The sequence below is a fragment of the Crocodylus porosus genome, unplaced genomic scaffold, assembly GCF_001723895.1.
Source record: "Crocodylus porosus isolate Cpor-Errol unplaced genomic scaffold, CroPor_comp1, whole genome shotgun sequence".
NCBI classification, from domain to species: domain Eukaryota; kingdom Metazoa; phylum Chordata; order Crocodylia; family Crocodylidae; genus Crocodylus; species Crocodylus porosus.
Genome location: NW_017728886.1, coordinates 179578442 through 179591371, shown reverse-complemented (window position 1 = coordinate 179591371; position 12930 = coordinate 179578442). Strand labels below are relative to the sequence as shown.

Genomic DNA, 12930 nt, shown 5'->3' with positions numbered 1-12930 from the left:
TTAAAAAAAAAAAAAAAAAAAAAAAGTGCATTGAACCATGCTGAACAGCACCTGAATCTATAGAAAGTATCAGCATCAATGGTGTTATTTCAGTGGTGTAAATTAGAACACATTTTTGCTTAACCAAGTGACCTTCCAGATGTTTTTAATTTCAGTGATATGGGTGTAGAGGTTGAAACATATTTTGTCTGTCGTCTTTATGTTTTCTCAAGAGTAGATGCCTTTATTTCTGTGTTTCAAATAAGGATTTAATTTGCTGCTTAAGAGACATCAACAGTGTTGCCTGTTAAGTGGTTGGGCTTTACTTGGGCTTCTGATCACAAACGTACCAAAAGCATACATAAAACCTTACTTCCCTCTGCATCCAAAAAATAAGATTGTCAAAGCTGGGACCTAGAAGTTAGGCTTTCATGGGAACTCAGGATTTTTAATATTACTGAAAATCAGCCCATGTATTTCGGTATCTAGACCAGACTATAGGGCTAAAAGCTGCAAAGCAGCCAACACCCTATGAAGATAACTTTAAGCACCTCTTTAAATAATTGTCAATTTATTTTTACTTCCCAACAACACAGTACCACATTTTACACATAGATATATGTTTGTATTTACAATCTAAAGACCATTTCAACACGAAGTATAACAAACACATAATAAACTAATCCCAAGGTTCAAACAACTTGGCAGTGTTCCTTTCCTGGATTCAAAGCTTTGATATAAAAATGCCCCGGAGAATACCATTTAGTTTGGCAACAATAAGACCAAGCAAGCACCGAGTGTGCTGATGCATTAGACAATGGGTGTCTTTACACATGCTCCAGGGTGGCCAAGTGGGCCACCAACTCCAGGTGGCAACTTAGAGGAAATACAAGATTGGCAATTGCCACTGCTGCCATGCTGGCAAGTGCCCCAGCCACTGCCACTATTTAGAGTGTAAAATGGCTTGTTAGGCTTTTGTTTGAAGTGTCTAAAATTTATAAAACGTAACATAATTTTAGGGGTAGGAACTGCAACATTGTAAATTCTGCATGAAAAAGAAGCCCTGGTACAAAGACAGGGCTTATGTTCTGCCTTATGTTTGCTTTTTTTTAACATTCTCCATTTATAAAAAATAGTTTAAAGACACATCCATCAATTCTTTAGTCGTCTAAAACTGTCCAATTCTAAAGGCTCCATTTTAGTACTTAATACAATAAATATATGTTATTTGCAAAATTATGCAGATGGCTAACGACAGTAAAAAGTGGAATGGGGCAAGATAAAAAATAATAAAAATAAACCAGAAACAAGTAATATAATTCCTGATCACTGCATGGCATTATGCTTCGAGCTGTTTCACTTAATTTTTGCCAGCTCTTAAATACTTGTGGGCAAATGACTTGAAATTTATTGCTACTGTTATTTAACCATATCTTGTGCCCAATTATACAGTCACACTTGACAATGTGATGTCAATTTGTAACAGATAAACTCTCTTTTTTCTTATACTGCATGAATGATCCAATACAGTGGTGCTCAAATTTTTGGTCCTTTGGGCCAGAGGAGTGACACAAGGCTTGTCTATGGGTCAGATTGGGTCCCAGAGCCTTACACCACCCCTTTCCTGCACTGTGTACTGGGACTGGACCCTGGGGCAAGATGCCATTCTTTCCTACCCTCTGGACCTGGAGATTGGGTCCTGCGGGTCCAGAACTCCCACTGACACCTCCAGCCAGCCCTGCATGCTGGGCGCAGGCATCAGACCCAGCATGCATGGCCTGGAGCTCCCCATGGGTTAGAAGATTTGGCGATAGGGAGGCAGTGCCACTGATCCCCTGCTGCCAAATTTTCAGACTCATGGAGAGTCCTGTGGGCCAAATGACATGGTCCTGTGGGTCAGATCTGGCCCATGGGCTGGAGGTTGATCACCCCTGATATAATATAGTGTTAAGTATGCCTCAAAAAGTAAGATGTGCTGATTGACTGAAAACAACCAGAGACAACATGTATTCATTCACCAGATTATTAAAACATTTATATTTTGCATTGCATATCTGTTGCAAGTGGAAAGCTCTTTCAGTGCACTGCTCACTCTGCATTATTTGATCTTTGACTTTGGTTTCTAGTTTTGCTTTTTGCAATAAACTAAAATAGACTAAAAGATTATAGTCAAATAAACAGGACAAAATAAGAGAAAGTAAATTATTTTTTCCAATATGAAAACGCACAAATATCCAAAATGTGTGTAACACTAATATCTAATAAAGCAGAATTTATTGTACTGCTATCCAAACCCAAAGGCTGAATATCATATTTTCTTACATGCAATGTGCACCTTTTCTAACTACTGAGCTGCTGGAAATTGGGGTGTACTTGATAATCAAGGAAATATGCTAACAACAGTTACTGTTACTTAAGCCTCGGCCAAGGGAAACTGAAAGCAAAGCTGTATGCTGGCTGTAGACACTTGACCCTCCCGCTGACCTGAGGCTCTACAAAAAATATCTTTATACAGGTTTCCCTCACTTTATACTGTAATTGTGGTCCTGGAAAAAGGCGCATAATGCAAATTTACATGAAGGGAACCCACTTTACAATGTAACAAATAGAGATATATTCTAAGACCTCAACTGTACTGACCCCCAGACCCATTTCTACAAGACAATTTTGGTATTCACCACACAGATCCACACAGGAGAATATTTTGGTGCATGTCCTTCCCACAATGCACCACACAAAGCAGCTGACTCTGGGTTTCCACCACACCAGTCACATCAGAGTGAATTTACCTTGCATATAACAAATTTTTGGTATAAAAATGGTCATCGCATAAGAGCAAATTTGTATATACAGAACCCGCATAGAACGAGGGGAAGCTGTATCTTCCTTCTGCCTTTTAAAAATAAGGTGCGTATTTTATTTGGGACCATGTTCCATGCAACAAGTATGGTACATGAGGACAACTCATAGCTAGGCCCAGACCAGTTCACTAGAGAGAAGAAAATGTACAAGAAGCCTCTTTTTCCTCTAGCACATCAATGCATATGGTGCTTTTCTGGTCCTTCTGTGCCAGCAGAGAGCTGCATATCCTGCTGCAGAACAAAATATCAAGAACCTATTCCCTAGCTTCCTGGAGCTTCTGTTGGGGAAGGAAGGCTGTGTACTGCCTCCCATAAATCACACCTAAAAGTGCTATAAAGTTTTTTATGATTTAAAGTTCTTAAATCATTTCATTTGCTTTGGCTTCTAATGCTTTAGAATGCCCTCGGGGCCACACATTCAAACTTCTAGATACCAATCTATGAGCTAGAAATGTCTTTCTTCCTCTTTCTTTCATAGTCAATAAAAAAAATCTAAGAGACCTATGATAAAGCAGCAAGAGCATTAAAAGTTGCATCTGTTAGACAGTATTCCGTACCAGTCAATACCTCTCAGTTCAATTTCCCTCATGCTAGGCAATAAATCCTTGTGGAAGCTTTCAACTGCTCATTTTGAATTACCTAGGCAGACAATATTGCCATGAGCTTTCTTGATTCAAAAGTAAGTTTTAAGGCACCAGTCCTATAGCCCTTACTCACATAAGTAATTCTATTGACTTCAATCACACTAAAAGATGCAAGACTAAACCCTGAAGGACTCAAATCAGAAATAGCATGTTCAAGATACAGATTCAAATTTTATACCACTGTGAGCAAGCTTCAGTAGCAGAATTTTACATTCAGTAGTGAGAATTCATAAAGTTGTACTTTAGTGGCTTCATTTTCCTTACACGTGGAAGTAAGAAAATGTAATTACCTTTACTACGGGTTCTTGTAGCCAAAGACGAATAAGAGTTGCTAGGGTATAGTACATCACCAACAATAAAATGGGGTTGACATAGTGATACCAGACATTTTCTTCACCTGCTATGATCCTCCAGGTACTTGAACAGTTTGTTTGGACAATTGCAGAGACCCCAAATAACCTTAAAACAAAGAAAAATATGTCAGAGAATAAATATTTCATTAAAAAATTTATTTAAAAGTAAAAGTAATGCAAAGTTTCCTCTTGTCAATTTGCTTACTTTTTTCAACTTGTGAAACACTATTTGCTCTTTGAAAAGGATCTTCTCTGAAATGCAGGCCAAAGCCAACATTTTCATTTCACAACTTTTCACTAAAAGAGTTTTTTCTTTTCTTTCTTTTTTTATGTAATAAAATGGGAGCATTATATCTTTACATTTATGTCATCCAATAGAAAAAAACAGATGGGAAAAACCTAAAAGCAAGTATCATGGTAAGTCCATCTGCCATGTCACAGTAGCACTCTGCCATTTGGTCTTCATTTATCCATTAATATTTAATACATTGTTCTTGGAGTGAATTAAACTGCTGCACCTTTTCATTCAAGTCACTTAGTCCAGCTTGTTATTGGTGGATAACTCTCTTCAGTAGTTTCAGCAAAGTCTACTGGGGCTTCAAAATTTAAACCTGCTAAAAGTTTAAATAAATGCACTGTCCTAAGAAACTAAACCCAGTACTGAAAACACTTACGCATATGAATAATTCAACTGAATTCCTTACAGTTCCTGATAGAAAATGAAATACTCAAGAAACATATTCTTGCTGTAAATGAACCAATCTCTGAGGAAAAGATAAAAATTACTTGTGTCATGTAATATCAGTGATTATCCCCACAGAGAGCATGAGGCATTCCAGAGATGGATTTTAAAATTATTGTTTTGCTTTGACCTTGTAAATATATTTTATGTAAGAATGACTGTTCATAGGTTAAAATATTAAAAAGGTAAGGGTGCTACACATGCACCCAATTTAAGGCATCTTAAAATGGCAAATCAGCCATAAAAATCCTCTATATACAATGCAGGACATTTTAATGGATAGTTTGCATAGTGCCTTTAATCGAATGATATTGGACTGGGGATTTTGACTGGGTTGTGATAACACTTATGCTTGGACTTAATTATGGAGTTCCTAGTTAGAGGATCTTGCCCTTCCACTCAGGGTCAAATCGATCACCACATTTGGGGTCGGGCGGGAATTTTACCCCATTGTCAGACTCGTATGGACTAAGGGTTTTTTGCTGTCCTTTGTAGTGGGGCCATGGCCCTCTGCCTGGTATCTCTTGAGTGCATATTAACAACCTTTTACAGAAGCAGGATGTTGGCTGCTGTGGTCCCCTTGCTTTGACTCTGGTAGGTTACAGTGTTATGGGTTGTGTTGGATCAGGATTGATGGTAGTTTTCTTAAGAGGTTAGTTTATGGATTTCAGTGGGATGGTCTGGATAGGAACAATCCTACCTCAGGGAGGGGTTTGGACTAGGTAACTTATGGAGGCCTGTGCTAGCCCTACTTTTCACTGATTCTATGCGTATGCAGCAGGGCTCAGACTGTCAATCAGATTATTGTCAGTTCCAACCCTGGGCCCACACTGTGGTCCTAAATTGGCTGTGGTGCAATCCGAGGGCAGGACTGCCCATGAGCTGACTGTCAGCCCTGGAGCCAACAATCTGCTAATTACTGACCCCAGCCCCAGGGCTGTACCAGACCACCCTGGGCTGTGGGCACTCAGATTTCAATTTGTTGGTGCTTGAAGAGCCTGGGATTATGATTCCTGATCCCAAAACCACACCTCCTGCTGTACAAATATGGCACAGCAGGAGGCACAATTGTTAGGATTGGAGCTCAGATGCCATGACACCTTTAAATGAGCCTGTGACAGGGGCCTAAGATAAATAATATTTGACCTGTAAACTTCTGAGCAATTAAATAATATGAAATAATCACTCAAATCTAGAGACTTCAACTTAACTGAAGGTTATAAAAGAATCATTTTGGACTGGCAGAGGGATGGAGAAGATAACCTACAACAGTATGTCTTTTCCTTTCCTAATTCAACATCCTTTGAGGTCAATGGAAAGACTTCTTTTCACTTTTAATGACAGTTGAATTATGCTCCGATTCTGTGATAAATTTGTGAAACAGAGTTAACAGAGTTGGATTATAAGAAGCATTTAAAATGGTAAAAAGATGGAGGCCTGTATTATGAAATATAGGAGAAAGGCAGAATGGGGGAAGGAGGATATATCTGATCAGTGACAGACAAGAGATATGAATTTGTTTGACAGAGAGAACAAGTTGTTTGACAATGACAGTAGAAATATTAATGTAATAGACTTTAGAGCATATTTCACTCAGAGGGCTCCAACTCATAACATTAGATCCAAATCAGCTTGGATTCTGAGAGGGTGTAAATCTGGGCTACATCCAATCCTAACTGTTTTCTAGTCATAGCACTTTTATTCTGTATGTAGAATTTTCTCTTTTTTTTTCTACTTTCCAAACCTGGGATCCACCCAAAAACAATTTTATGTTTTAAAGTTTAGGGCCACTGGTTCATGCTGACAATCGGAATGAGAAGTAAATGCTAAGTAATATGTTTGATAAACTGCTTTAGAACACTCTACTTGAAATTTAACAACATTTAGATACTGGTAATCTCTACCAGTGTGGGTGTAATATTATCCATTCTTTAAGTTGTTCATTTAATAACATAAGATGGACAAGTTTCAGGAAGTACATTTCTGTGTAATGCTGTAGAGGTTGGTTAGTTGAAATTATCTGTTTTTAGTATTGAGTCTCAGTCATGCAGTGTCAGTGTGCCCCATTAGAAATTTAAAAATATATATTCAATTTATCTAGATAGATAAAGATAATTCTTTTCTGTTCCAAAGAAGTCATCGTTCAGGAATCTTTAGTTAATCAGATAATTGTTCAATTAAATATCAAGTCAAGTCAGTCCTGAGGCCCCTGCAACAATTCAGACACCTTAAATTTTGTAAAAACCCTCCTCCACTCTGCTATGTATTTGGCTAGCTTTGTGTACTATAACTTGAAGTACTATCCAGTATTGATATTGGTTCCCCAGCACTTCTTGGGTCTACCTCTGTTTCTCTGTCCCTCCACAACACCCTGAATTATATTGTTGGCAAGGGTGTCCGGGCTTCTTGTGATGTGTCCAAACCATTGTAGCTTCCTTCATCGCACAACCTCCAATAATGGTTTGTAGGTTCCAAATTTCTGACTGATTTGCTGCTTGACAGACTCATTGGTCCAGTGCTCAGTGTACAAGACACTGTTAAGGTAGACTATTAAACATAGTCCACCTTAAAACATGGATCTGTTCCAGGTGAAAAATTAACGCCCCCCAAAAAAACACTGCAGCAAGAAGTGTTTATCCAGTAGAATAAACTTCTGGTGAAAACAGGCAATTTACCTGTGATAAATAACAGCAGATATTTTAATATACCAATATAGTTCTGCAAAAATATTTAATACCACAGAAAACAGATTAATTATGGACATCTCATCAGCTCTGTTTCCTATGTGAAATTTTCAATGTCTTGTTTTAAATTTTAATTGTGGAAAATAGTGTGGATTAAAGTATTTCAATATTATTTTTGTTTGTTTTATCTAAAGCCTCCCCAGTTTTTCAATGTTTTTGTGTTATACTGAATATAGCTATCACTTTGCCTGATGCAAAGTGTATGTAAGTCACTGGGATTCTTTCTGTTCATTCAATAGGAAACAGGCCTTTGGATTAGGTTACACATCAGATCTCACACAGCAACTCTGTTGATCCATTAATTTCAGTGGGAATGGCAGGTGCAAGGCATTATTTAAAGTTGCGCTGTAAATGCAGAAAACATCCCACAGTACATATAAGTCTTCTCAACTGACAGTATACTAAATACTCTATTTAGCCCTAAATACTTGAATGCCAGAAAGTTTCTCAGGATTACTGTGATGGGAGTATCACTCTCGGAGCCTTTCCAGGAATGGCTCTGCCCCCCTGTAATGGGCCAACTGCGTGCTTACTCGACTGCCATGCCTTGATCTTACTTGATTAATAGATTGTTGTAAACAGTGGGAGGCTGCCCACTTTACGTGCCCCAGTAACAGGGGGCGCCACCTGCGGCTCCTTTTCCTCCCCTACACTGCAGCCCAAGCCTTGCAGATGGTGCTGATGTGGTTTGACCTGGGCCCTGTTATGTCTTGGCCCTACTCTTTACTCCTGTGGGCCCCTCACTGCCCCCCTCTCGCTCGGGGCTGGGGCCCATGCACCCTGCAAATGCTGTGCCCTCTCCGGCCCCAGGAACCCCCACACTACTGGGGAGTCCCTATGAGGCCTCCTCCAACCCCTAATAGCCTCACCCGGTCCTCTGGTGAAAACAGTGAATAGAAGAACACAAAGCCCATGGGCTACAACATAAAAACTAGACCGTCCAGTCAAACCAGATTCCCTTCATACTAAAGAATGAGAGAGAGAGGGAGGGAGAACTTCCCAACTCTAGCAGCAACTGGGGGATGTTCACACTGCCAGAGTTCTCCCCTCTGTCTGTCTTAGCCGAGTTCCTACTCCCATGGCCGCCGGAGAGGAACTGCTCTCCTGGCCTTCTGCCCGGGCTTAAGAAGAGCTAAGCCCTGCCCCTTCCTGTCAGCAAGTTTTACTGGTTGCCCCGGCAACCAGCACCTGCGCAGCCCTGGTGACTGGCAGCTGAATGCACTGCGACAATTACCTATATTATAAAAATGATTCTGATTTTAGTGGCTGTGTTTTCCAACATATACAACCCTATATAATTGAAGTCAGAATTAATCCATAGCAGAAGGAAATAAAATGCAAAATCTGACAAGTATGTAGCTAACTGAATACTGAAAAAAAGCAAAGCAAAGCAAAGCAAACCAAAAATGCATCAAAATAAAACTAACCAACACCCCCACATCCAACATATCTGGTGATATCTTAATTTACTGTATAATTTTTGCTTGTCAAAAAATCTTTTGAACTTCTTGTTTGAACAACAAAAGTTTACCAGATACTGTACACTGAGCCAGTCCATTTTAACCTGGAAGCAGAAGTTGTGTTTTTTAAAATACAGCTCTGTTTTCCAAAAACGTATTTAATGGAAAATTGTGAATCCAAGAGCAACCACATGAAAAGTGTTTAAAATTAGAAAGCCAATGGGAATTTAATTACCCTATTGAGGAACATTAGAGGATGGCACACTGAAAAACAGCTCTTAAGACAGAGGTTACATGCAGTTGTCCCACTGCTGCTCTGCAAGCCCACTTTTCCCTAGCATAAATTTCCTACTTAATTTGTGAATCATCCAAAATGAATCACAGGATGCACTTTGCTCTTTCAGGACAAAGTTGCAAGTTGCGGCCGTGAGAAACACTGGTAACAACTTAACATTAAATTATGTGATGGCTTTAGAGTGGAAATACGTATTTAATCGAAAAACAGGAAAACCTTTTTTTCACCCAAAATAATCTGATGGAGCTACTGAAATATTGAAGATTTTTGCTGCATTCAGTTCATTGAAGGCAACTTCTCCAGTGTGCAGTCCTTCTATTTGTATACTATGAGACCAAAACTAGTGCTAATATAAAGGTGTTCACTAAGTGCCAACTAAAAAAGTCAGCAAACTTGAAAAGAAAATTAAAAATACACTATCTACAAGACACTGACCAAATTTATTACAATCTGCTAATTTTGTGAGCACCATGGGGCATAAGAACATGGGGCATTTTTTTGCAAAAACAATGTCATATGTCTAGATCTTTGTCAGAGTGATGTTTTAGGGATTATTATTCACAGCAAAAGGAATGCGGATCTCATGGCCAAAATGGACCATTTTCTTTTGACTTCCAGTACAACACAGGATACGTAATGTTCCCCAAACACAATTTTTCACTTGTCCATCCTGTAAATGATGGCCGAAATTCTAAGTTCATATCTGACCATACATTTGATTATATTACAATAAATGTTGTGCCCAGTTTAGCAATTAATCCAGATCACTTTATGTAGGTGATTTCTTTTTATCAGCACTTTAATCTGTCATCTATAAGCTTTATCAGTAATAATTTCATAATTTTCTTCCAAGTCACTAATAAAAAGACATATGCTTCACCAAAATGGTGAATTCACTAAACTGATAGTCACTGCCAACTATTTTACTACCTTATTACTGCAATGCAACATAAGACCAGCTGAAAGTGGCTAGTTACTCATACAGAAATAAAACCTACATTAGCAAAAGAAGTCCACACATAGCCTCTATTATGAAACATGGCAACGCTACATGTTTGTTAAAGTTTAGATTTGTAAATACCAGATAAATCAGTACATTCTCACATATTAAAAGGCAGAACAAAACACTTCTTTTGACAGCTAAGCTTTTCCTTAGTAAGCAAGGAAACTTTGTTTTAGAGAACACTATTAATATTTAAGTATACAATATTTATGATTTTAATTTTTTCAAATTTTGGAAATAATTTAGTATTAGTCTGCCCATAAATTCTATTTAAATCTGGCTGCTATTTTCTACTGCTTATGATTAGTGAAAAGTGTTAGGATGGTGTCACACATTAATCTGCAACTGTTGCAAACGGCTGGAATGTTGTGATGTATTAAAGGTAGTCATATATTAGGAGATAACCCTCACCTGAAAGGGAACAAGTTTGCACTTCCATGTGCTAAACTGCTTGAACTTGTGCCTGCTCATGTTTTAGCTATACTTGGTGTTAATTTGAAGGTGTGACATAATCCTTACATAAAAATACTATTTTGCTCACTTAATGCAACACAATCTCTGTGCATTAAATGTTTATGAATAGTCATTAAGCATATTAATACAACTAAAAACTATAGGTGTTGTGCAGAAAGCCTCACAGTTAATAGCTAACTAACCAAGTCTTAGAGATTCAGTTCTGGAGCCACTAAAAGGAAGTAAAATCACATAGCAGCTTTTCTCATGAGCACATGGCAATGTGCAAAACACGCTTTTTCAGGTAATTATGCATAAAAAATTCATTCAGTGCTTGTGATCAAAGAGGACATCAAGTAATTCATAGTGGCAGGAAAAGGTCTCCTATCATGTACTATTGATTATGCTTCCTCTGACGGGGTTTAGAATACAGCAGTTTCTCAGGCTGGCTAGACTTCTGCTGAACCTCTCAGTGGACTAATTACAAATACTCAAAGGCTCTGCACATTGCTTTCTTTTTAGTGTTCATATATTCCTACTGGACCTCGAGGGATAGTGATTGAGAACTGGCAGTTTTTGTCTCTAATTGCATTTCTTGGTAGATTTATAAGCCTTAACCCTGTTTCCAGGATTGTCAAAATTCTCTCTAAAAACTACCTGCAACAAGGAATCTTGACGGTACTTTGACTGGACCAACTGTATGATTGGTATAGACATAGCCAAGCATTTGGGTATCACAGAACCCTACCCTGTGATACCTGAAAGCTTGCCTAAGGCTATACTTATAGTTGATCCAATAAAAGTTACCAGTACAAGAATTCTCGTCTAGTATATTTCCTGGATCACCACAGCAAGAACATCACCTCAGTACTACCTGAAACAAATCATCCTGGTCAGAGGCAAACCCAGGCTAGTAGCAACTCTACATATGTCAACCTACCACACAACTTAGTAGTGCTCTGCTGTATTCAGACATGACACTTGCTATATCCTAACAACTCATGAAATTCTAGAGACCTCGTCTAGTCTTGGTAAATTCTGAAAGCAAGCAAGCAAGAAATTGCTAACTTTCAATTTTGTATTCTTATTGTTTTTTTTCCCAAAAGCTTACAGGGCCAAAAAAGAAAGAAAGAAAGAAAACAGAATAAAAACAACCAAGAAAGAAAGGAAGTCCATCTGCTATTGCATGCATGTTTACCTCATCTGCCAGAAGGTACTGTTTCCTGTATGTAAAGGCAGAAAGTAGAAATGCCAAGACCAAATGTCATTGCAATATCTTATGAAACGGGGAAAAATAATAATATTGCATCACTATTAACTACTATATATATATGTGTTTTAGAAAGAAACTATAAGGAGGGGAGACTCTCTGGTTTTCTCTATACAGGGGATTTTAAAAATAATTCTTATATAATTTTAATGGCAAAATCACAAAATTCTTTTATCTTACCAGATGCAATTTTCAGTTAATAAAATCCCAAAGGGAGAAAAACTTAGAAAAATATTATCTTACAGAAGAAATTTCTAAAATGTGATTCTTTGGAATATTAAGCTACAATATTATTTTTTAAATTATACTTTTCTAATGTATCCACTTTTCATAAGTGCAGTATACTATTAGCCTTCCACTGTGACATGAATATAACTCCTGCTAATTTTAGTCACTGAGCATATGTGGAAATTAGAGTCAATTGCAGGAGTTCAATCAATGGGCCATGTCTAGGTACAGTTACAGTAATTTAAAGTAACTATAACTCTTAGTAGCTTGTTGTTGCTGCGCACTAGCATCAGAAACGACCCATGCACCGCCAGGACTGCGCAGTACTGGCAGTTCTTACTTCCTAAGTACTAAATGACTGTGCAGTAACAGCTGCACAGTTGAGCACTTGTGTAGACACACCCACCTTGGCTTATCTCACAGCCATTTCTTTGTGTGTCCATAGTCTTATATTACATTGCAAGATCAATACCCTACCAGGATATCAAAAAAGTAATTAGAGATTGGAGAACTCAAAAGGAGTTTGTGGTTTTACAAAATATTCTGAACTTTATAGAAAATACTTTTGAAGGACAATTTTTTAAACTACTTCTGCTTTAAAAAAAACTTCTCCCTCGTCTCTAAAGGCTTTCCCGTATTGCTAAAATATATTGCTAGTAAAAAGTTAACGTTTAATAATTTATAAAATGTTACTGCTATTTTACATATGTAACTATGTGCATATTTTAGACATGTAAAATTGATTTAATAGGGAGAATCCCTGTACTCAGACCGGACCTACTTTATTTTAACAGACAAGTTAAAAAAGTTAAAATGGGTCTGTGATACTCTACTTCAGGGGTGGGCAATTATTTTGGGTGGAGGGCCGCTTAGCAAATTTTGGCAAGCTGTCAAGGGC

At 38.0% G+C, this 12930-nt stretch overlaps 1 protein-coding gene across 3 annotated transcripts in view; it reads right to left on the bottom strand.

Annotated features, from left to right (window-relative positions):
- Positions 1–12930, bottom strand: part of PIEZO2 (piezo type mechanosensitive ion channel component 2) — a 498844-nt gene that overhangs the window by 174720 nt on the left and 311194 nt on the right. For all 3 annotated transcript variants that reach the window (XM_019545872.1, XM_019545881.1, XM_019545888.1), the window contains exon 8: positions 3775–3943. In XM_019545872.1, coding sequence (XP_019401417.1) covers positions 3775–3943 — 169 coding nt within the window. The remainder of the gene's footprint in view (positions 1–3774; positions 3944–12930) is intronic.